This window comes from Pristis pectinata, chromosome 8, assembly GCF_009764475.1.
Source record: "Pristis pectinata isolate sPriPec2 chromosome 8, sPriPec2.1.pri, whole genome shotgun sequence".
Lineage (NCBI taxonomy): Eukaryota > Metazoa > Chordata > Chondrichthyes > Rhinopristiformes > Pristidae > Pristis > Pristis pectinata.
Window position 1 is genome coordinate 51,380,063 of NC_067412.1, and position 26,358 is coordinate 51,406,420.

At 40.8% G+C, this 26,358-nt stretch overlaps 1 protein-coding gene across 4 annotated transcripts in view; it reads right to left on the minus strand.

The window, feature by feature from the left end:
- klhl13 (kelch-like family member 13) overlaps nucleotides 1–26,358 on the minus strand; it is a 177,674-nt gene that overhangs the window by 97,796 nt on the left and 53,520 nt on the right. Inside the window, exon 1 of one of the 4 annotated variants that reach the window (XM_052022022.1) lies at nucleotides 22,560–22,816. The exons of the other annotated variants lie outside the window; for them this stretch is intronic. Within the exon in view, the coding sequence (XP_051877982.1) occupies nucleotides 22,560–22,684 (125 nt within the window). The 5' untranslated portion in view covers nucleotides 22,685–22,816. Of the gene's footprint in view, nucleotides 1–22,559; nucleotides 22,817–26,358 lie in introns of those variants that run through there. 4 annotated transcript variants of the gene reach the window in all.

A 26,358-nucleotide genomic window follows, 5' to 3' on the forward strand; every position in this document is an offset into this window, starting at 1 on the left:
CAGGCAGCGAAAGCATCAAAACAGAGGGGACAAAGAGGAAGGGTGCCTGCAGACAATTACTGGCGAAGAAAGAATTCAGCCTGCCACCCCACAGCTCTGGGAGACCGGAAGCAACACAGAAGCTGTCAGCCCCCAGCTCCAGATCAGGAGCAGCACAGTGCCCGATGCACCCCAGGTCCAAGAGATGGAGGGTGCAGAATGATCAGAGCCAGAGATTGGAACAGGAACACAGAGTGATCTCCCCCAGTGACACCACCAGCTCGCCACAAGGGACCCCACACCCTGGGGGAAACCATTCCCAGTACCTGAGCCCAAAAACAGTGAGGTAGTTCACCAAGGCTGTGGGCATGAGGGCTCACACTGATTGACAATGGACTGTATTTGCAAATCCTGAACTCAAATAACCATGAAGATAATAATGGCATCTCTAAATGTACTCAGTGTGAAGAGCACTGTGTAATGTGTTAATGCCTTGCAATACCTTGTCAAGGTCAAGGGAGATGTGACTTTTCTACAGGAGTGTGGGCTGCCACACCTCCACAACTATCAGAAGTGGTCACAATGGTGGTCCCAGGGATTGTCTATATAGTCGGGGTGGGGGGGGGCAATGATAATTGCGCCAAAGTCAAAGAAGTGGTAGGTGGGTGGCTCCTTGTGGCAGACGTAAAGTACCGTAACAGTCCACTAGGCTAATCAATGTGTACGCCTCGCCCGTGCTGAGCAAGTAGCTAGCTGTACTCCAGCAGCTCCCACCGCCGTTGGCGGCATCTCTACCAGTCGTTTTGGCCGGTGACTTCAACTGTATCGAGTGATGCGGCTGTACAATCGGGCAATGCCGACAGGCGACTGAACAGCAACTCCAGCCTCCTGATGGAGACGGTTAAAGATGCAAAGTTCTGTGATGCCTTCAGCACCCCTGCAGGTGGAGCACAGCTGCAACATGCTTGAACTGGACCAGACAGCTCAGTACGGCCCCAGATAGCCTTCCCTTTGTGTTGAAGGCAGTCACGGTCAGTTCCACCGACGTCATGCCAGTGTTCTTCTCTGATCACTGCCTCCTTTGAGCCTTCTGTCACCTGCAGGAGGACAAATGGCAAGCAGGGGGACATGGAAGTTGAACATCAAGCTGCTGACCCCAAAGAACATCGAGGAACTAAAGAGGGATTACACAGGTTGGACAACCGTGAAGCCACTCTTTGACTCTCCGATTCACTAGTAGGAAGCAACAAAGGAGAATATCAAGAGGTTCTTCATCCTCAAAGGTGTTCAGATAGCAAGGCAGAGTCAGAGGGAATTGAGCGAACTTCAGACCAACCTGCAGCAACTTTTCCTTTGCAGTCGATGGGAGAGAATGTGGGAGAGGAACTCCGTGAGGTGAAGAACTGGCAAGCTGCACTCTTTGCCTCTGAATCCTCCGAGATCATCTTCAGATCCAGAGTCTTATTTGTGGAGCAGGATGAGACGTGCTCATGCTTCTTCTGCCTAAAGGTTCACAGGGAGAGCTCTGTGATCCACAGCCTGAAAGAAGGGGATGACTTAGTAACATCCTCACAGACAGACATATTGAGGATCTGTATGACAGAAAGTCCAGAGACAGCACAGCCTACCAGAACTTCCTTTCCTCTATCAGAGGTGTTAGATGATAGCAAGTGGGAGGGTCTGGATCAGCCACTAGCTCTGGAAGAGCTGACTGGCTCCATCCACTCCCTTGGCATGAATAAAACTCATGGAAGTGACGGGTTACCGGCAGAGTTATACTTGGCTCTGTGGGACTGGATGGGCCCGGACCTTCTGGAAGTGTATAATGCTATGCTTCTGGCTGGCAGCATGTTAGACTCCATGAGGAAAAACATCATTACCTTCATCAACAATAAGGGGGAGAGGGAGGACATGAGGGAGTGGAGACCCATTTCACTGTTGAATGTGGATTATAAGATCCTGTCCAAGGCCATTGTCAACCAGGTCAAGTCTGCGCTGGGACAAGTGTTCCACCCAGACAACACCTGTGCTGTACCAGGCAGGAAAATCTTTGACAGCCTTGCACTGCTCGGGGATACCATCACCTACGTGCAAGATAAGAGGGATGGACACCCGCCTGGTCAGCTTGGACTAGGGGAAGGTCTCTGACAAGATATCCCACATGTACATAATGGATACACTCTCCAAAATAGGTTTTGAGGAGGGAATCAGAAATTGGATCCACAGATATCCATAGTGCAGTCCAAACCAATGGGTGGGAGACAGATAGATTCCCCATCAAGTCTAGAATCAGGCAGGGTTGTCCACTCTCCCCATCTTGTCTATGTGTTGCATAAAAACCCTTTGCCAAATCCATCAGGAAGGAAGAAAGCATAAGAGGGGTGACATTGCCAAGCAGTGGAGGCTCACAAGTCAAAACCTCCTCATACATGGACGATGTCACTGTCTTCTGCTTGGATCCACGGTCAGTTTGCAGATTGATTCGCATCTGCGACCAGTTTGAATTGGCATCAGGGGCCAGAGTCAACCGCAGTAAGTGCAAGACTCTGCTCTTCGACAACTGGCCCCACTGATCCAATGTCCTCTTCACCATCAGGTCTGAATACCTGAAGGTGCTGGGGATCTGGTTCAGAGGGACTGAGGCGCATAACAAAAATTGGCTGGAGTGGATTGGGAAGGTAAAACAAAAACTGGGTCTGTGGAAATAGTGTTCTCTGTCAATAACTGGGAAGAATTTGATCATCAGGTGCAATATGCTCCCAGGGCTGCTGTTCTTAGCCCAAGTGTGGCCTGTCCCCCGCTCCTCTGCCTCGATAATCACCCAGGACATCTTCCAGTTTACCTGGGGGGGTCCAGGATGGAGCAAATCCGACAGGTCACGATGCACAAGTCCCCAGAGAATGGGGACAAAAGTGTACCCAATGTTGCCCTCATCCTGATGACCACCTTCAAGTGTGGCTGTATCAGGCAGTGTGTGGATCCAAAATATGTGGGCACCAAGTGTCACTATGTGCTGAGGTTCTACCTGTCCCTGGTATTGCAGAGGATAGGTCTGGCCCCGTTACCAGGCAAAGTCCCAGTCAGCTGGACATTGCTGCACTACCCGTCCTTTGTGGAAGAGTTCTTCCAAGTAAACACCTTTGACCACAAGTTCATCAGGCAGTGGTCAACATGGACCATTCTCCAGGTACTGCGGGACGGGGACTCTATGGAGACTGTGGGGTAGCTCCCTGAGCAAACTGTCCAAACCATCTGGCAGAACACCTCATCGCCAGATCTCACCAACAAGTACCAAAACTTTGCTTGGATGGTGGTGAGAGGGGCCCTCACAGTCAGATCCTTCCTTTACAGATGATACATCATCCCTCATGAACGTTGCCCCCGGAACGGCTGCGGTGAGGAAGAGACAGTCACCCACATCTTTGTAGGTTGCGTGTTTACTAGGAGGGTGTGGAGATGGATGCAAGGGTCTGTGTCCTGGTTCATCCCAAGCAACTGTGTAACAGAGGACTCTCTGATCTATGGGCTGTTCCCAGGATCACACACTGAGACAGACATCAAGTGCCACCAGAAAGTCATCAACTCTGTGAAAGACGGCCTTCGGTCTGCCCAAAACTTGGTCTTCCAGCACAGCAAGATGTCTGTAAGGGAATGCTGTTGACTGACATGTTTCACGATACAGGAGTACATGCTGAGTGACACATTGGAGCTTGGTGCAGCCAATGCTAAGGCTCTGTGGGGAAGGACCACAGTCTAAGCTCCTTCCATTACCACACATGGAGGGGCATTCTCTGTGTCATCCGATATGCTCTCTTGGGCCAGAGATGAGGGTCTTACACTTTTTCCAGCAGGCTTTGAGATTATCATTGGTGTTCTCTCTGCCTTCTTGGCAATTTCTTGCTGTGGCACAGAGCAAGAGCATACGCAAATGAGACAATGATCTTTGAGGACAGGCATTGAATGCTACAGCTTTCAAGCTTAACTTCTTGGAAATTTACAAAATTGTATTTCCTCATACACCTCATGAGGCTGAATAGCATTGGCTGTGGTCAGTCTAGTAAGTTCTGGCTGGCATATCTTTCACTCAGTTTCAACACTACTTTTTTTAATTATTTACTTTATTTTTGATTTTTTAAACTTCCTAATAACTTTTAATCATTTTGAAGGTCTCTGAATATCAGGAATTCTCTCAATTCAGCAATGAAGCAGAGTACAACTGTTCCGGCATCATGAACTGCTCACATACATATCATATCCCTGTCCCACAAATATCAAAAAGGTCATTAGAAACTGTGGTTAAGAAGGCTCTTCAAGTTCAAGACTTGAAGACAAAGTTCTGCCTCCTATCAAAAGCTGTTAGCATTCTGGGGCTGGATTCTCAAATTAAGTTGCCCAAGACTACTCACCACAGGAGCTTTGCCCCATTTTGTCAACTTTGCTCATCACTGTATTTATTGTTGTATTTATTATTACCATGAATAAATGTTTACTCTGTGAGATTCATGCAAGGAACTTCATTGCACCCTGGTGTATATGAGAATAAACTAATCTGAATCTGAAGACCTCACAAATACAGAGGGCTAATTCTGTCAATCTTTCGCATATGGCTCAGGTATGTGAGAGCACCTGGCCAAACCCTACTCCACTTGGCCCAATAATTTTCAAGACTTCCAATGATTCTTTGCCTTCTTTCACCCAGAAATGTAATATTCACCTTTCTCAAGCTTTCACCTGTTCAAATAACAACCTTACATTTTTTTTTATTTCCCCAGTTATTTCAATATTTCAGTGTGAACATTTTTTCATGGGCCATAATCCAAAAAAATTCCCTAACAGGAGTGAATGATGATGATAATGATCACCAGCTGGTAATAACAGAATCTGGGTCATACACCACAAATACAGTCAAAGTGCTATATAAAATGCCTAAAGCCACGTTGTGGTGCATTTTAATTGTATTTCCATTTGTCACCAAAAGTCAAGAAACGATGCAACTTACAACAATTTTTTTTATTATATCCAAATAAAATCAGACCATGACGCTTTCACAATCCCATAAGGCACAAGCTGACGACAGATGCCAATGCAGAACTAAATTCTGCTTCGGTTTCATTCACATGTGCCACAGATTTTTCTCATTTATTGTTCTTTGGTACATTACTGGCTCAACTATTTCTGCAGTCCATTCCTAATCATCACTTGCAAGGCCACTCCAGAGAGAAGAATCAACCTCATAGGTTGTCCACAGTTGCATATTCACCAGAGAGATTTCTTTCCCTGAATGATATTAGTAAACTACATTAGCTTTTGCACCAGATAGACTATGCCACCTCATGGCCACTATTATCAATAGTAACTTTTCATTTCACACACAAGTTTTTTTCTAAAATATAGAAATAAAAGATTAATCTCCTGGATTCCATTTTAATCAGACTGGGGGCAAAAGTCAAGCAAAAAACGGTCTTCCATTTTCTTTCAATAGTATTGCATCTGTCAAATTAGAAACAAAATTTATTTGACTAAGCTAGGCAGAAAGAGGCAAATGATCACATGATAAAACCATCACAAATAAGATCTAACCAGAGTTGGCAACTACAACCTTTGTGGTTTAAAAGAAAGTAAACACAAAAAGTAATAGTGTGCCTATTCCTCAGTAGTTTCTGACAATATTTTTAATGAGGAAATTGCTATGTGTAGCTTGGCACTAAAATATATTAAAAGACAATAAAGTACAATCAGCATTACAGCTATTCAGTATCATCTCTGGGTAGAGGTTTTTCCTCAACTCTTGGCTACCATAGCATCAAACCTTCCTGGTGACAAGGTAGACTTCAACCTTTGAGACCATATAATGCAAAATGCAAACAGCTACAAGTTCTTGAGAGTTATGCCAACATATGTATACGTTTCCACGTCGTCTGTTTTCCTTTATGTGTACCATAAACATCTGATCGTGCACATTAAATAAAGGTCTTCTCTGATAATATTGTACTCTAATTACCAAAGGGGAGAAAAAAAACACTCATGGGCTTCCTCTGAGCAAAATTTAAATTTCATTTGCTGCATTTAGAGATTAATGTTATTTTCCTGGAGAAATTCTCCATTTACTTTAAAAGTAGGGCTTCCACAAATTGTAACTTCACCAAATTCACATTTTTCAGTACATTACAGTACATTCCCACCACCACATCCCAAAATAAAACATAATCAAGTTTAGTTTTACTTGGCTCCTATGCAAATGAATACACTTCAAAAGGTCTTCAACTAAGAATCCATGAAAATCTAATAGTGGGATTAAATTATGAAGGATATATTGTTTCTCTTGTAACCAGTCGATTTCATCAATATTTTCCACAGATTTTATTGAACACAAATCAAAGTGGCTGACATTTGTGATTGCATTGCTGATAACTAATTCACATTGCTCCAAGTTTTCTGAAACTGAACAAAGGCATCCTTAATGAAGTTCCCATTTTGTGTCAGCTTTCAGTGATAGCATTCTTGCCCAAGTTGGAGGACCAGTCCTACTAATGAGACTTGAGCATAAAGCACTATTCCTAGAATTACAGCAGTTCAGGTAACAGAAATCCACCCTTACGGAATTCACAAATCACTGCCAAAAAGTCTGGGATACAGATTAAATTTTGTAAGAGTGTATTTTTAAATGGAAAAATGTAAATAAAAAAATCAAAATAATTATTCTTTGCAAGTCACATTTCTTGACACATGTGCAGATGACACTGCTGTGCGTTACGGAAAATCACAACACATACCACTTTCTTGTAACCCAATCCACCCGCCACCCACCCCACCACCATGCAGAGGTTTCCCATAGCGAAAGTCAGTTATCATTTACCAGATGCAACGAACAGAAGTTTCTGCAAATGGGCAAAATCACTACGTATCCACAAACTGCACTAACTGCCAATTTATTCAAAAAATATAATCTTGTTTTCATCCCACTATATGGGAATTTCTCAGAGATAAATGACTATAAACCTACTGCAGGGTATGCCTTCAACTAAGTTACTTGAGATAATTAGAAGCAACTAACACAAATTTGAGAAAAGGTTGCCATGGTAAGAGTTTGAGGTGATGCAGTGTGGGAAATGTCATGTGGGAAATGTCATGGATGAATAGGAAATGCCATAGATGCCACATACAATAAAAATTTGAAAATCCATATCTGACTATTCAGAATCACATGGTTCAGCATCTGGTTCACCAGGTACTGTTTGCCATGCTCCCTGCTAACCAACAGGGGCTGTGGTCCCCCTACTCTTTGCCAGCTCCCCAGGGCCACATTTCCTGAACTTCCTTTAAGATTTACCAGATTCACCAGAAAATTTATTATAACATTGTGTAATATCACAATCAAGAGAATAAAATATGTTTTGGGGCATTGGGGCATGAATAGGGTTTAACATCCAATATTCAAGAAAATCTGCCAAACCTGCGGGCTGGATTAGAGTTTGGATATAGAAAAGAAATCTATATTAAAGTTTAAAAAATGATTAATAAAGAAATTAACGGGAGGAATAATAACTTCTACAAGAATAAAGAAAGCAGAATAGATGTAAAGAATGCTGATTGATCTGTTTGTAAATGGGGAGAAACGCCTGGGATCAGTTCACTGATACAGGGCTAGCGGCAGAACAGCCAGATTAACAAACCATACTGTAATAGGAGGCATAGTAAATAATTCTGACGATCCAAGTCAAATGATGATGGCCAAAAAAGTCAATTAGCAGTAAATGTGAGATGGCACATTGTGACCAGAAAAATTTACATACTTGGAATAGTGAACAGCTGGATAAAATGGAAAAACACATTTCGAACAAGTTAACAAGACATCTATACCTCCAGTGAGTAAAGCCATAATCTAACAGAATAGCAGGTTCTTTTTGAGTGAAGAGACATGGAATATAAAAGCAGAGGTGATAACGCTATATAAACTTTAGTAAGAACGCATTTTGAGTAGCATGTCCAGTACGGAATACCAGAAAGACTCTTTCTGGTGTAAGGAATTACAAATTCTTACTAAATGCAAAAAGTAATATTTTTAATTAAAACAGGGGCAATTAAGCTTTATTTAGTAGAGTTTTGCAAAGGAAGAAAAATAGGGAAGAGGGCATTCAGCCAGTCAACCTTTTTTTGCCACATCATTACATCATTATTGATCTACTGTACAGTAACAATCCCCTTTTACACATCTTTGTTCCATTTCCCTTCATCTTAAAGTTTACATTCTTATTTTCAACCCCTTTCTGGCTTTTCTTGTCCCTAATTTGTCACCTCATCCAACTCTACAAGCTTTCCCAGGATATCTGTGCTCCTAACATTCTGCCACATTATTTTCTATGCTGTATCATTGAAAGCCGTTCCTTCACTGCCCAAACCTGAACATCTTTTGATCTAAAATCCAAGATGAACAGGGTGAACTGCCTCAATGACTGTTGCCTGTTAGCACTCACATCTACTGTAATGAAATGTTTCAAAAGGTTGGTTACGGCTAGAATTAACTCCTACCCGAGCAAGGACCTGGACCCACTGCAATTCACCTACTACCATAACAGATCGACAGCAGATGCAATCTCACTGGCTCTCCACTCTACTCTGGAGCGCCTAGACAACCGCAAGACATAAGCCAGGCTACTGCTTATCGATTACAGCTCAGCGTTCAACACTATCATCACTAATAACCAAGCTTTAAAACCTGTGCCTCTGTATCCCCCTCTGCAAATGGATTCTCAACTTCTTTATTGGGAGACCAGTCAATGGGGATCAGTAATAACATCTCCTCCTTTCTATCAACACCTCAAGGATGTGTGCTCAGCCTACTGCTCTACTCTGTCTACACTCATGACTCTGTGGCTAAGCACAGCTCAAATGCCATCTATAAATTCACTGATGACATCACTGTTGTTGGTAGAATCTCAGATGTGGATGAGGAGGCTTACAGGAGTGAGATAGATCAACAACAACAACCTCCTCACACTCAACATCAACAAGACCAAGGAACTGATTGTGGATTTCAGGAAGGGGAAGTCAGGAGAACACACACCAGCCCTTATTGAGGGGTCAGCGGTGGATAGGGTGAACAGCTTCAAGTTCCTAGCGTCAACATCTCAGAGGATCTATCCTGGGCCTAACATACTGATGTAATCATGAAGAAGGCACACCACCACCTCTATTTGTTAGGAGTTTGAGCAGATTTGGTATGTCATCAAAGACTCTTACAAATTTCTATAACTGTATGGTGAAGAGCATTCTGACTGGTTGCATCACAGTCTGGTACGAAGCTTCCAATGTACAGGATCGCAAGAGGCTGCAGAGGGTTACAGACTCAGCCAGCTCCATCATGGGCACAATGCTCCCCACCACTGAGGACATCTTCAAGGGGTGGTGCCTCAAGAAAACTGCATCTATTATTAAGGACCCTCACCATCCGGGATACGCCCTCTTCTCGTTACCACCATCAAGGAGAAGGTACCGGAGCCGGAAGAGCAATCCTCTATGATTCAGGAACTGCCAGTTTTTAAAGCAATACTCACCTTGACAACTTTGGTCTGCACTCTTATCACAGACATCCCTGTATTCTCTCCACCCTCCCTCTCTGCAACTTAAAACATTCTTGTTTTCTCACTTCCCAAGTTCTGATGAAGGGTTTTTGACCTGAAATATCCACTCAGTTTCTCTCCCCACTGATATTGCTTAACCTGCTGAGTGTTTCCAGCACCTTTTTTGTTCTGATTTCATGTGCAACCTTTTGCTCCAGTAGCATTGCCCTCGCAGAAGTGTCTCAAAATCAGCTGAATCAGTCCAGCAAGTGCCAAGAGACATTAACACTAACACAAATATAAATTTCAAGTTTGCAGATATAGATACCTTTGAAGATAGAAAAATCTATTGAGGTACAGAATTAAGGAATTAACAAGTCAGACAGAACAGACTGCTTCTGGTGATGAATGGTTCCAGAACAAGGAGGGTCATGATACAAGATTTAAATGCAAAACCAGAAGGAAAAGCAGATTTTTTTTTGCACAGACGATTTAAGAAACCACTTAGTGATCTACAAAGCACATCAGGAAGTGGTCTCTATCTGCTTGCCTCGATGAATATAGTTCCATCATCAGCGAAAAGTTCATTGTAGCCTGGCTACAACAAACAGGATCATTTTCTAGCCCATTAATTTCAGGTGGCAGCATGCCTGGAAACTCTCATTCCAGAGTCAATTGCAAGATTTTTCATATCCACTGGAAATATCCAAATATGGCACCTCTAAGAGTAACAATCTCTCAGCTTTACAGAAGAAAGAACACCAAAACCACTGAGGTGCAGAGGTAGGGTTTGAACTACCACTTTGAGAGTACCACCAACTAAACCCAACCAATATTCATTGCATTACATGCAGCGAGGCAATCAGAATTTTACATTTAAGTTTCAAACTAAATATTGATCTGCCTATCGAACGATTAGAGAATGACCATTTCTACTTGTACTGCTTGTCAAGCAACAAGAAACACTTACAAGAAAAGTGAAATGTTGAGAAAGGTAGCTACTTTAGCTGCAGTAATCCTGCCGATTTGGTATTTTGAAAAACACTGCAAGATTAAAAATGAGCATTATGAGTAAATACAATCTGATAGATTTAACAATGTTTACAATGCTGAATGCCAGACTTATCTGGATGCTACAGATGGTGGCAGGAAACAATGCCGATTCCACCTGGAAATCACGAGAACCTGAAGTCAGTACTCCTGAGAGTGTAACGGGCACTGAGGAAAGACCCCGCAGCCACCTGCTCTTCCATCACATTAAAAAATGCAGTAAATTATTCATCTGAGAAAGGATGAAAGCCTAATTGAACCCCACTAGAGCTCAAATCAGAGATCTAACTGTTCAATACAGACACACAAAAACAAAAATAAAAAAGATAATCCTGGAAACACTCAGCAGATCAGGCAGCATCTGAGGAAGGAGAAACGAAGGTAACACTTCCGGTCTGAACCCTTTGATCCCAACCTGAAATATTACCTGTTTCTCTTAACATAAACGTTGCCCTTCTGTGCATTTTCAGCATTTTATGTTGTTATTTCACATTTCCAGCATCTACAGTTTTTAATTACTTTCAGCATTAAAATTGAGGTATGGTAAAAACACAATTTAATGGGGTTACCCAAAGCTAAACTAATATCCATGCCATGTTTAAATTATGCCGCTTGTTTCTGCTTCAACTAATGGTTATTCAATATTAAAAAATGAGCACCGGAGAGAGTGATATTTTTGTAGGCAGCAGGCAGTAGAACACTTTTATATTCATATTCTGACCTTTTAAAGCTCAAATCTGCAGCAACAAATGGGTTTTTAAGCCATTTAAATGCATTAACAATCTCGACCTTCCAGAACACAAATACAGCACCTGGAAGTGTTGGAGAGGCCTCCATTCTGCCAGAACATGTGGATGCAAGGGAGGCCTTCAGGTAAATATGAAGCAAGAGGACATGCGACCCTGCCCTCCCTAGCATCCTTCCTGGCCATATACAATCACTGGGGAACTAGAAGACCTAGGAGCAAGACAGCTGTATCAGAGGGATATGAGGGAATGAGCCATTTCAATACAGAAATGGCTCATTCCCATCTCTCCAGCCCAAGGGTTTCTCCATCCACCATAGGGACAAGATAGCGGCATCAGAAAAAGGAGACCACGAGAGCATAGCAGAATTAGGCCATTCAGCCCATCAAGTCTGCTCCGCCATTCGATCATGGTTGATTTATATTTCCCCCTCAATCCCATTCTCCTATCTTCTCAGCCCGTTATCCTTGATGCCCTTACTAATCAAGAACCTGTCAACCTCCACTTTAAATATATCCAATGACTGCCTCCACAGCCGTCTGTGGCAACGAATTCCTCAGATTCACCACCCTCTGGCTAAAGAAATTCCTCCTCATCTATTCTAAATGAATGTCCTTCCTATTCTGAGGCTGTGCGCTCTGGTCATAAGACTCTCCCACAACTGGAAACACCCTCTCCACGTCCACTCTATCCAGGCCTTTCAATATTCGGTAGGTTTCTAAACTCCAGCGAGTACAGGCCCAGAGCCATCAAATGCTCCTCAATAGGTTAACCTTTCATTCCCTGGATCATTCTTGTAAACCTCCTCCTGGACCTTCTCCAATGCCAGCACATCCTTCCTTAGATATGGGGCCCAAAACCACTCACAATACTCCAAATGTTGTCTGACAAACACCTTATAAAGCATCAGCATTACATCCTTCCTCTATTTTCTAGTCCTCTTGAAATAAATGCTAACACTGCATTTGCCTTCCTTACTACTGACTCAGTTCCAAGCAGCCTTATTCTTTCTTCAGTTACCCTCTTGCTCTTTTTGTATATACAAAACATCTTTGGATTTTCTTCAGTTTTACTTGCCAATATTTTTTCATATCCTGGCCTTGCTAATTTCCATTTTAACGACCTCCATGCTTTCCATACTCTTCTTGGCTTCATACTGTATTTAGTTTTAATAATCTGACATAATCTTCTCTTTTTTAGCTCCTATCCTCTATGGAATTAATTAACCAGGGGGGTCTACATTTGGCAGACCCACCCATTTCTCCGTGGGAACACAATTACCCTGAAGCTCTGGAATTGCCTTCTTGATTACCTCCCATTACTGACTTAACTGTTCAGCTGCCGATTCCAGTTCACTTTTGCTAAATTAGTTCTCAACCTTGTGAAGTTAATCTTGCTCCATTTTAGGATCTCCACTCCTTTTACAATTTTGTTCTTTTCCATAACCATGCTAAATCTAACAAATTATGATCATTACTGCAAAAGTGCTCTCCCATTAATACTCTTTCCACCTGCCCAGCCTCATTCCTTAACAATCAATCCAAAATTGAATGTAACCCTCCTACCTGTGTGCAACCTGCTCCCACCCCCCTCCCCATCCCCAATCCACTAAAAAGCTCTGAATGCAAATTAGGGATTCTGTGCCCTCTATCTGACTGTATCCCAAGTATTGCTTGAGCAACTGAATTCCCATGGTAACTTTTTGCACTTATCAGAAATTCCCCACAAATTTGCTCCACAGTTCCCCAGTATCAAAATCCTAACAATCATCAGATTTGCTAGTACCATTAAGGATGGTTTAAAATAGTTTGTCAGGGGCGGTGGGAAGGCTGTGAAAAAGAATCAAGAGGAATAAGACATCTGAAAATGGAAGGCAGGACAAACAAGGTTTTAATAAGAGAAAAGAAGAAATTTGCCTGTGCTTAATGGTATAACCAAAATACAAAGTATACTGTATAAAGTAGATGAGCTGAAGACACTGATAGACACAACTATTACAGAAATACAGATTACAGCGCAGCATGAATGACAACTTAATGCTTTTGACAGCAGGACTTTCAAATGAGATAGAGGAGGCTATAAAAGGAGAGGGGACTTACAGAATTATTTCAAGAAACAATAAGAGCTGCAACAAGAAATTTTAAGTGTCTTCTTCCATGAACATAGGTTTAAGATATTCATTCTTAATGTTTACCATTTACTTATTTCTTTTTAACTCCCTGTCTTTTTCTCTAAAGGGCCAACATTTATTTTACCTATGCTCTTGTTTTATATATTTGTAGAAACAGCTTGTGTTTGGTTTTGTATTACGTATTACATATTACTCAATATATTTCTACCTTTATTTTTTGTTTTAGTTGTCGTTTGATGATTTCTGAAATCTTCCCCATCTTCTGAACATGATATGCTTTTATTCACTTTCTCATTTGCTTCTCTTAAGTAACCAGAGCACATAAACCTGGATCTGCCTATTTATACACTTTTAGAAAACCTACAATCCTTTACAAATACTTCTCTCCCAATATGTATCAAAATTTCACATAGTTCCTTAATTTCAGTGTTTATTGGCTTCTGTTTCCCTTGAATATCACATCTATATCTATTGCCTCCTGACTTATATTACCTTGTGAAATATCCAAGGGTTTTCCTTGACATCCCTCTCTCTGGCTTCCTAATTTCCTTTTTAATGTCATCCTTGCACTTGCTGAACTCATCATATTATTCTTGTATTTTAATAATATTCACTTAACATGTTGCCATTCGTTTGTTCACCATCTGTTCTGTATTAACTGCCAGAAGGATATTTCAACTCTGGAGTAAGATTCAATTAGCATTAAAAACAGTAAAACAAGTGCATTAACACTTCTTACCTACCTGGTCCATCTGTTCACATGTTGTCTTGACTTACAAAATTTGTTGATGAAAACAATCTTCACCACCATTCATTCAACATTAAAAAACAGACCACCTACCTAACTGGGCATCAGATAAGCAAAAATTCTTTGTCAGAATTATATTCTAATATCGTTTAAATGCCAACTACTAGTGTAGTCCCAACATAACAAATAAAAGATATAAACTGGTTATATTTTTCTTCGTAAACCTTACCCAATTAGTGATTTTTTTCTCCCACATAATTACAAGACATTCTTCACTTTAAAAAAAATCACACAAACAGTGGTGAAAGTTGACCTTGTTCCATCCATCAAGTGATGAATTAAATGCTGTTCAATGCTACACAAAAATTGAAAATGCTTAAGGGATGTTGTAGTAGACGTGGAACAACCCCGCAGCAAAATGCCTCGCTAAATGCACTTCTACCTTGCTTGACCATCAATATTATTGACAATGTATCAAGAGTAAATGTAAGCAAATGACGGCATCACTAATAACAGCAAATTACTCTGACTGTAAATTTAGATTTGCCTAGCACTGCCTCAGGCTCCATAGTTGACATCATACAAAAGAGCCTCTAAGTAAGGATGCCAAATACAGAGCTAAAATCAATTTCTAGTTCTGTGCAAACCTCAGTTAATGGGGCAGACTGATTTGAATGAAGCAGATTTAGGAAAGATCTTAATGAGATTCAGAGAGAAAAAAAAAATCACATTATGATGGGACTTCATGTATAGTTTCTCATCAAAGATGAAACAATTGTGCTTCAAATTGATGTCATTCAAGGACCCATTTCTGCTTTTCATGACTTCACATTTGTATCCCAAATCAACAGAAATATTAAAACTTGGATTAAGATAAAAGGAAAATAAGTCTTATAATCCATTTTCTCCATCTCTTGTGGGGAAGTACTTAAGCTCTAATTGGCAACTGCTCCGGTGCCATGACTAAAATATGAAGAGACTGGTGCAAATTAATGTCCCATTAATCCTGTGCAAGATTTCTGGAAACAGTCCTTCAATGTGACATTGGTTGGAATCATAGCAATAATCAAAACTGTAGCAACACTGCTGACTAGATTGATACACATTAGTTCCCGACAGTATTTCTTTCTCACACCATTACCTCTGTAGCTCCTATAGCAGCAACTGACACATTGGATTACAAGTGTACACTGATACTCATCGCTATTAAAGCAACACCTCTACTTGCACTCACAATAATTTGCCATTCGGCTTACTCTACTTCTAGCACCAGTGAGGCAGTGTACCATCCTGGAATCACATCTGCGACTCCATAGACATATGTCTGCTCCCATAACCATGGATGTCCAGAAATCTCTTCCAATTAAGTATCAGAGAGACCAAAGCTACCAGTTTCAACCTTTCTCAAACTCCATGCCAATGTCTGAGGCTAAACCAAAGTGTTCGCAGCCTTAGGAGAAAGAAAATGAAAATAAGGATGAAACTTATAAAATCATGATGGTACCAATCAAACATGATTTAAGAGAATGACAGAATAAGTTTGAACCAGTGAATGGCCTCCAGTTTTACGTTGCTATTTCACCCCATGTTGTGCCTCCAATCTCATAATTCTGTTACCAAAACCAACTACTTTCACGTCTCTGTTCTGTAACAACCTAATTGTGACTGATACTCCTGTGCATACTTTTGCCATCTCTTGACTCAACGGCTGCTTCAACATTCTGCTGGGTACCATCACATCAACATACTTCAGGATCTTGTTCACCCATTACATTTGTGCTCACTAACCAACCAGCTGCCCAACCACTAAAGCCACAAATGTTAACACTTACTTGTGCTAATTTATCCATTGCTTCACCTCCCCCCTTTCTGTAAGCTCCATTAGCCCCACTACCATCCAAGAACTTAGCATTATCAGCCTGCAGTAATATCTATTTCTTCAGAGTCAACTGTTAGATATTGCATGACTTGCACAACACCTATAATAATACTTGGCACTGCATTTCTTAAAGAGAGTTTGATCATTTCCACAAGTTCCATACTATTTCTGTTTTACTGCTATGACTAGTCTGTTCCTGCACTGTTTTAAAGGTAGATAAAATGCAATTTGGGGGAGAAGGTGATGGGAGGGCCAGCACAAAACAATGAACAAAGATGCTAGCCAGCCAAGGAGGGGTCTGGGTGATTGTCAACGTGCTCAATTCTACCAGTGGTAGACTTTGTATAAGTAGTGTCACTATCTGAGGCAGCAGGAATGTGAACTTAATGCATTCCACATCCCATTCCATTTATGACCATCTTGGTAACAACTAACAATTGTCAGTGCACATAAGGTTTGTAGGTTTTCCACAATGAAAAATCAAACAGAAGATGACATTAAGATCCCAACTGGAACAAAGGTGTATGGGGGCCACACAAAAAAAAATTTCCAGTCGACTTCAATTCCTCTTGCCACTAGGTTCCGTATCACCAGCTTGTCAAATTTGTTTGCTTCTTAACACTTCCACTATGCTCAAAAAAAAGTCCTGCTGGTAACTTAAAAAATGTTTACGTTAAAAACAATCAGTTGTTCTCTGCAAAGACGAAACATGAACATTAGAGCCCATTAGTTTTCCATTGCACTCATTCGGAACCAGGGGATTACATTAGATGACCATCTTCAAGAGCTGGGTATTCTTCATATGTGGACAAATATTTACCAATAAGTCTATGTCTTTAGTTTGATACCTCTTAAGGGAAAGAAATCCTTCCTGTTTACTACCTCTATTTTTTTTAAACACCTCATTTAAGTCTACTGTGTGCCAAAGTAAACAACTGTATCTAATCCAGCTTGTTCCCCATAGCAAGTTTTCCAATCTAGTTTATAGCTTCGTCTGCATCCTCCCCAGTATAATTACTTTGTTCATGTAATGTATTTAGGAAGTCTGAATGCACCAGTTTGACTACCTTTTATCATGCATGCATACCCACACACTACATGCTTCACTAACCAGCAAGTTCCAACCTCACGAACCTGTACTTGTCAAACAAGATTTCTATTTCCTAAATCTAACTTGCTCAGGTGTCTTTTCCAAGAACACTGTCACCATGTGACTATGCTCCAAAGATCCACATTTCAGCTTTACCATTCACCAATGAATAGTGTCAGAATGCTAAATAATCAGAAAACTTTAATCATTTCATAATATGTACACACCAATTAAATGGCTTGGACTGGATGTGGAGCAAACAAGCAAGGTAATCTTTTCTCATCTCAGAGAGTTGTAAATCTTTGGAAGTCTCTTCCTCAGTTCACAGAAGTACATATTTTTGAAGCAGAGACAGATATATACTTGACAAGGAAGTGAAAGGTTACCGTAGAACGACAGGCGTGCAGAGCTGAGATTACAATTAGATCATCTGTTATTAAATGGCAGAACCTGCTCGAGGGGTTGAGTGGCCTACTCCTGTTCTTAATTTGTATTTTGGTATGCTTACCTATCATATCAAAAATTCTGTACATGGAAAGCAATGTAGATTCTATTTAGTCAAAGTGATAATCAGGAGGAAAGGGGAAAGCATCCTGAAAAAAATATAGGATAGATTTTGATCATACAAGGTTTTCATCCTGTTTAACTAGGGCAATAAATGATGTCTAAGCTTTCTGCTTCTGTCTCTAAGTTTGCTGATGACACTAAATTGAGTGGAGAAGCAAATTGTGCAGAAGATGCAGAGAGTCTGCAGAGAGATATAGATAGGTTAAGTGAGCAGGCAAGGGTCAGGCAGATGGAGTACAATGTTGGTAAATGCGAGGTCATCCACTTTGGAATGAAAAGTAGACCATCAGATTATTATTTAAATGGTGAAAGATTGCAGCATGCTGTTGTGCAGAGGAACTTGGGAGTGCTTGTGCATGAATCACAAAAGGTTGGTTTGCAGGTGCAACAGGTTATTAAGGCGGCAAATGGAGTGATGGCCTTCATTGCTAGGGGTATTGAATTTAAGAGCAAGGAGGTTATGCTGCAACTGTACAGGGTACTGGTGAGGCTGCACCTGGAGTACTGTGTGCAGTTCTGGTCTCCTTACTTGAGGAGAGAAATACTGGCTTTGGAGACGGTGCAGAGGCAGCTTACTAGGTTGATTCTAGAGATGAGGGGGCTAGCCTATGAGGAGAGATTCAGTCGCCTGGGACTATACTCGCTGGAATATAGAAAAATGAGAGGGTATCTCATAGAAACACAAAATTATTAAAGGGATAGATAGGATAGAGGCAGGAAGGTTGTTTTACTGGTGGGTGAGATTAGAACTAGGGGACATATCCTCAAGATTCAGGAGAACAGATTTCAGACAGAGATGAGGAGAAACTGCTTTTCCCAGAGGGTAGTAAATCTGTGAAATTATCTACCCAGGGAAGCAGTAGAGAACCAAAGAACACAGAGCACAGAAAAACAGGCCATTTGGCCCTTCTAGTCTGTGCCGAAACATTATTCCACTAGTCCCATTTACCTGCACCCAGTCCATAACCCTCCAGACCTCTCCCATCCATGTATCTATCCAATTTATTCTTAAAACACAAGAGTGAGTCTTGTCATGGTCTGTTCCAGGGGTGAGGAAGCAAGAGTTGAGTTCCAATCAGCACAGAATTCTCAAACCGAGGTCTCCATTTCAAAGTGACAGAAACACAATGAACAAAAGGAGGTACACAATACCTCTGCTTTAAACAATGCAGCAAATATAATGCCAAGGGAAATCACTTAATCCCAATAATTTGCCATGCTGAGGTTTCAATAACATTTTCTGGAAATTATTCCTATTTCAACACATGAGGATTTTTTCCAGGTCCCTCTCCTGCCCTCAAATACCAGACAAGCCTCCCCGTTCAACTGCAAAGTCGGTACGGTCCAGGAACTCTCAACATGTGAACCAATGAAAAGACTAGGGTCTAGAAATTCTAATGTCTATCAGATTTCTACACACTAACTGAAGGAGGTTTATTAGGAATGCAAGAATAGTGGTGGTGCAGTTCTCTGTGCACGTAATGGGCTACCTCATTAATTATATTTAAGATAGAGTTAGAAAGAATTTTGCAGTGTAAGGGAATTAAGAGCTATGAGAAAAAGGCAGGTAGGTGGATCTGAGTCCACGGCCAGATCAGCCATCATCTTATTGAATAGCGGAGCAGGCTCAACGGGCCAGATAGCCTACTCCTGCTCCTATTTCTTATGTTCTTATGTCTCACATTCCAAAGTTTCTCACCCCAAACTAAGGTGGTTCAAATGAAATGCCATCTATCTGAAACATTAACTCTTTGTGAGTATTTTCAACATTTGTTTTTATTTCAGATTTCCCAACATCTTCAGTTTTTTGCTTTTTGATAAATGCACCTGGGTGTTACACAGTTTCATTCCACAAAAACCAATACCAATAACCAAGAGGACATGGTCAAATTTTCTACTTGCATTTGTTCCAGGTTAAGCAACGAGTTGATATTTAAATTATTATCCTGTTTTTCCATTCCCTACAAGACCCTACATTCCTTCCTTCCTCTAGAATGCAGCGCTTAAAATATCTGTATTCCATTTCTGCGACCTTCACTATCCATAAACTTAATACAGCTCTCTGTTGGTTGCCATGCCAATAGCTGCCATGGCCCTAAAGCTCTGGAATTGAATTCCCTCTCAAAACTTCTCCAACATTATCCTTCCTCCTTTAAGACATTCCTTAAAACCTAGACACAGGAGATTCTGCAGGTGCTGGAATCAGGACCTGCCTCCTTAATAACTCCCTTTGGTATTGGTTTATTATTGTCACTTGTACTGAGGTACAGTGAAAAACTTGTCATGCATACTGATCGTACAGGTCAATTCATTACACAGTGCAGTTACATTGGGATAGTAGAGAGTCCATTGATGTATTACAGGTAAAAACAGTAACAGTACAGAGTAAAGGGTCACAGCTACAGAGAAAGTGCAGTGCAATAAGGTGTAAGGTCACAACAAGGTAGATCATGAAGTCAGAGTCCACCTCATTGCATGAGGGAACCATACAATAGTCTTATCACAGTGGGGTAGAAGCTGTCCTTAAGTCTGGTGGTACGTGCCCTCAGGCTCCTGTATCTTCTGCCCGATGGAAGAGGAGAGAAGAGAGAATGACCCGGGTGGGTGGGGTCTTTGACTATGCTGGCTGCTTCACCAAGACAGTGAGAGAGTCCAAGGAGGGGAGGCTGGTGTCCGTGATGCGCTGGGCTGTGTCCACAACTCTTTGTGGTTCAAAGCAAAACTTGTCCACTAGTTCTCCAAAACCATTTGAAACATTCTGCTTCATTTAAGGTGACACTGTTATACATACTTCTGGTTTATATCTAATTATATTCTCCAGCACATACCACCTCAGACTGTATTATGTGGGAAGACACAGAATATACATTTTGCCTATTTGGAGTCAAAGCAGCCAGACACAACAGGCAGCTCCCATGAATAATTACTGGCTGCCAATTACAAAGGAGCTAAATACTGATGTTCAACAACAGGGTCCACATGACTGCAAGAGCATTTCATTGTGCAGCTGAGTTATGATGTCATTGCCATAGCTGAAAGCAAATTGTAAAATCAACTTAACAATTCATGTAAACTATATTGGACTGGGTTTAAAAAGCAAGCAGATATCAAGTAAAACACCCAAATTTGATTCTGGAAGATATAACAGCTGCTAAACTGGCCTGTTCTCGTGAACCTCCAAGCCAAAAGATTACACGCTCACTCAACTGTAGTCAGTGTCCTGTGCCAAGGAGATCAAAAAGGGAACAAAATAAAACTGGAGTGAAAAGAAAACATTTAAAAGTTTGTTAATTAGTTCCTCATTAAGTTAGGCTTGATTTATTAAGCTAAAATTCAGCATTACACTTGCCAAATCCCTGACCATCTGCATCTTGCGGGTAACCACTGATTTGAAATTTAATCAGGCTAGCCAAGTGTATACACCAATACAAAAGTCACTCAGAGGCTAGTAATGAATGACTCACCTTCTAATTTCCAAAGGTCATCCAAAAATTCAGAGCAGAAATGTGAAGGAATTTGCCCCACTTGCCTGAATACTGCAGCTCCAATGATACTCAAGAAACTGAATGCCATCAAGAATAAGGCAGTACACAACCAGCCAAGGCTTAATTTCAACAGTATCTTTCAATCCAACATTAAAATAGGATGAGTAGGTCTGTACAGCCCCTCGAGCTAGATCCACCATTTAGTATGATCACGGCTAATTTTATCATGGGCCTCAAATAAACTTTCCTGTCTAATCCCCTTAACCGTCAACTCCTCTATTGACCAAATACCCACCACAGCTTTAACTGGAGGCCTCACCTGGATATGAAGTGTATATCAATATATAGAAGAGAATGCTCAGATTTTTAATTCCACATTGAAATTTTAATTCCATCTTAAAAAGCAGTTAAAATTTCACTTCAGCATTTAAAGAAAAATGTCTTAAAAATTGAAACATCAGCCTTCATTGTTTTAACTGATCTGCAATATTGCCTTATATAAAAAGATACAGCAAAGTTACCCTAAAATTAAATACTTTGACAACAATTGTTTTATGATTCTAAGCATAATGTCACAAGTTCATAACCAAATTAATCTGAAAGCAGATCATTAGAAGGAAAACCACAGTTTTCTGTTTAAAAACAACCTCATTTCCCCTTTTCCTCTACCTTTATCAAACTATCTATTCACCAATCTTACTGTGATGTCATGCAATAAGAGACAATTCCTGGTTTCAAGAGAGTATAACTTTCCAAAATCAATCAAGGAAATGTTTTATGTAATCGATTCCTAAGCAACTTCATGGAAGAGACCCATTTAACATGAATATCAAAGACATTTAGACAGGCAGGCAAAAGCACACAGAGACTGCAGATACTGGAATCTGGAGAAAAATAAAACATGATGCTGGAGGAACTCAGCGGGTCAGGCAGCATCTGTGAAGGGAAATGGACAGTCAACGTTTCAGGTTGAGACCCTTCATCTCGACTGAAAGATAGAGTATAAAAAGTTGAAGGGAAGGGACGGAGCAAGAGCTAGCAAGCAATAGATGGGTCCAAGTGAGGAAGAGTGATAGGCAGATGGAGGAGGTGAGAGAAGAAATCGGGACAGAAGCTGGGAGGTGATAGGTGGAGATGACGAAGGGCTGAAGATGATGGAATCTGATGAGAGAGGAAAGTGCAGCATGTAATCAAGTGAGGGAGATGGGAATGGAGGGGGGGAAGAGAGTGTGTGAGTGATGGGCAGATGGATTGGGTAGAGAGCGAGAGCGAGAGAGAGAGAGCGAGAGAGCGAGAGAACAGAGGGAAGAGGGCAGAAGTTTACCTGAAGTTGGAGAATTCAATGTTCATGCTGTCAGGTTGTAGACTAATCATGCGGAGTATGAGGTGCTGTTCTTCTAGTTCGTGTTCAGTCTCATCCTGGCAGTGCAGGAGGGCGAGGACAGACATGTCAGTGTGGGAATGGGGGACAGACAAAGTGGAGCCATACCTGGATACTCTCTGAATTTGACTCAGAGTTCCCAGTAACTTCAAAAAAAAAAGTCAAGACTCTGGAGACTTGTGTGTGAGTTCTCAGTGATGTTTATCCCTTGTGTTGTCTTGCTCACAACCTGTCCAAGATGCAGTCTGCAGCCATGTCCTTTATTACTCTGCCACCAATTAGTGGAGATGAAATCAAGTCATTCTTGATGGACATTGAAGTTTGCCTCCCAGAGGACAGTCTGCTACTTTATATCTTTGGTGCTTCTTATAGTGTTACACTCATTTCCTCACCAAGGTCAGTGCTCAAAACCAGGGGCTCCCAAGCTATGGTACATGGACACTGGAGATAAGAAAGATGTATTTGTGGGCTGGATGGGAAACAGTATAAAAGCATATTTAATTTCCATTACAGTGCAAGGCTAGGGTTGAATACAGCCAAACCAAAGAGTAAATGATGTATCTATTATTACCATCATCTTATCAGATGTCACCTGGTCTTGATATTTGTTGATGATCCTTTACTACTTTCCTCTTAGATCACTTTGTTGAAAAAAATGTGTTCATTGTGAAATTAGTTAAATTTGTAACCGCTGGGGTTCTTATTATGTCCTGTTCTTTCCAACTTGATTTAAATGTGCTCGCATTATTTGATTATGACCAGAGGGGAAGCTGAGCCACCAAAAAGATATGTTGGTACCTATTTTAAATATGTCAGTCACTAAATAGATGAGGCAATACATGGTTTTCACAGTAATAAGCAGAAAAAAATAGCTATAATTCAGCAATTCTCTTTTTTTTAAAAAAAAAGAAATTTAAGTAAATAAACTATAAAATGTCTGCTTTTAATGCTTTTGGTAAAGCAGGAAGCCAGTACGTAATAAGAAAATTTTGGCAACCAATGCTCCAAATCAACTGGTTGCTGCATTAAAACATTAAACATTTAAATTATTAATACTTAGTCTGAACAGTGTAGTTTACGTAGCATCTGTGCAAGACAGTGGACAATACCCAGAAGAACAGCTTTATTAACAGTTGGCCCTGGCAATTCACTCAACTGTATCATCACATCTGAAATATCTGCACGTTATACTTGCAGAGATGAGCAAGGAGAAACAATTCAATACTGGTTGAATTCCAAACCTATGAAACCCAGTGAACATCAGAAGAGAAAAACTGTTCATCCCAGTCTGATCGCTGCCCAGGTGAACAAGTGTCACACTCATTGTTCATGAATTTAGGTGGCAACGACAGACAACTGAAAAGTGAAATAAAACAAAAAAATGTCAGAAATCTCAAAGAGAAAACAGAAAACTCTGGTCAGTAGGAAAGATGGCATCTGTGAAAGAGAAACGGCTAATGTTTCAGGTCAACCTGCTGAGTGTTTCTAGCATCTTTTGTTTTTATGAATGAAGTGGGAATTTAATAGTGGTAGGGAAAAATTTTTCTTCACAGACACAGTAAAGATTATCATACTCTTTTTAATATCAAAACAATTAAGTGTTTCCATTGCTCTTGCCTGCAATGTAAAAGTGACTTTGAATTACGTTGCAAGGCATAACATTTCTATAAAGCCTTGTGATTCATTGCATATTCCCAACTGTCTCAAACTAAAAATATTTTGACCGCAATGCAATTAACATTAGCACAAATTCTTCTGCAATTAAATAAAAAATGTTTATTTCCTCTACAATACCATGTTTCTTAGTTTCTATACATTTAAATTTGAAATATGGAAGTGATCTAAGTATTTACAATTGCATACAATACACATTTTGGGAACAAAACCATATAATTGCCCCATGCCACTCCATCAATTATGTCCTACCCAAGCCTCCTCCCTGCTCTTGGTTGAAAGAAGCACGCGGAGAAAAAGAAGTTGTTTACTGGAAAAAAACAAGTTTGTTCAAAAGAATTTTCAGAAGTTCTCACATTGATCAACATCTCCCTTGACCCACTCACTTCCTCCAAATATAAATGGTAATGCAATCTATGGGTCCTGCCTCTGGCTGTCCATTTTTTTTTAATCCAATCTTACTCCTGTCCGTTCACTCACCATTTTTTCTACGTACACTTATTCCAAACTGGAAAATGTTATTAACCATGCTTCTTATTTCCATCCCTCCATTGCCTGCACAGGACTCGGGCCTTCTAATTCTCTGTCTCCACTCCTGAGCATAGGCTGTTAACTAATCTCCGACAGAGTAGAGGATTTGGAACAGTGTTGCAGGATTTCAAGCTTTCTTAACCAAGTTCTTCCAAAAGGAGTTAATTATAGCACTGATGATTATAGAATTGATACTAAGCTGTTAGGATGCTCACAGGATAAAAGAGTTCCTATATTGTTGAGAGCAGGAGCTTAGAAGTTTGAAAACTGGAAATGGTAGGTTGGAATATATTTTCTCCAGGTTTGCTGCACTGATTTTGATCCAAGAGTGTTGAGTTCACGATAGCAAAAGTTGTTCTTGTTCTGTGGAAGCTGTTGGGTTGAATATTTGGAGAAAGATATGGCAAAAGAGCAGAAAAATGGGATTTAGTATGCTGCATTTTGAAGAAGCTGGTAGGAACCTGATAAGCTGAATGGTTTCTTCCTTATCTATGACTGCAGTGCATGCTCAGGTGACACCGGCAGTTACCTCGATTACAAATTGCCCGACTTTGGCTGCCTTAGTTTACCTGCTGCCTAAACCCTCATCCGTGGCTCGTTATCCATAGACTTGACTACTCTCATGCTCTCGTTATCAATCTCTGTTGTTCAGATTTTGTAAAAGAGGTCATCCAAAACTCTACTGTCCATGGATTAACTCGCAACAGGCTCATCACCAGAGGCCCCCATGTTTGGCTGCCTGACCATACCGGAATTTAACTCCTCCACCACAATCAACTGTACTTTTAAGTTCCCTGCCAAAACCTCCATCATTAAATTCATATTTCTTCCTTTAAAAAACATATTAACATTTCTTCAACCAATGCTTAGGTCTTTTACTCTGAAATCTACTCCTGACTCAGTGTCATTTTATAAAATTCAATGTAACTTTCTAAGTTAATTCATATATAAAAGAAATGCCAGACGTTGTCATTGCTCCTACTCCTATGCTTCCTGTAAGAATTCTATTCCATAAATCCTCTCCATGCCATCAGTTTAGAAAAATCCATTTTCTGTGCGTGTTTCCAACACTTCATTTTTCCTCAAAGGATTCTTTTCCAGTTGATTTGGCTCTTGACCACATCCATCCCAGTTCTGCAGTTTTGCTGGATCACCCTCTACCGTTTCCACCATTTATGCAAGATTCCTCCACCTATGCATCTTACCCTCACCCCTCTTTCAGCATTTTTACAGGACTGTTCCCTCTGTGACATTATGGGGAATTTTTCTAATCGCTTCATTACCCATTCCCCTTCCCACACCATCTTCCGACGTAGGAGCAGAAGGTGCAACATCTGCATTTTTATCTCCTTCCTTTCCACCTTCCAAAGCCAAATTCTGTGTGGAATGGCTACTTAGCTGTACTTTATTATATTTGCTACTCACAACACCATCTCCTCCACCCTGCAGAGCCCACCCAAACAGACTGGATGATTGCTTTGCTGAACTTTGCTTTACTGGCACTTTTGGTCTGCATGAATCTGAGTTTCCATTTACT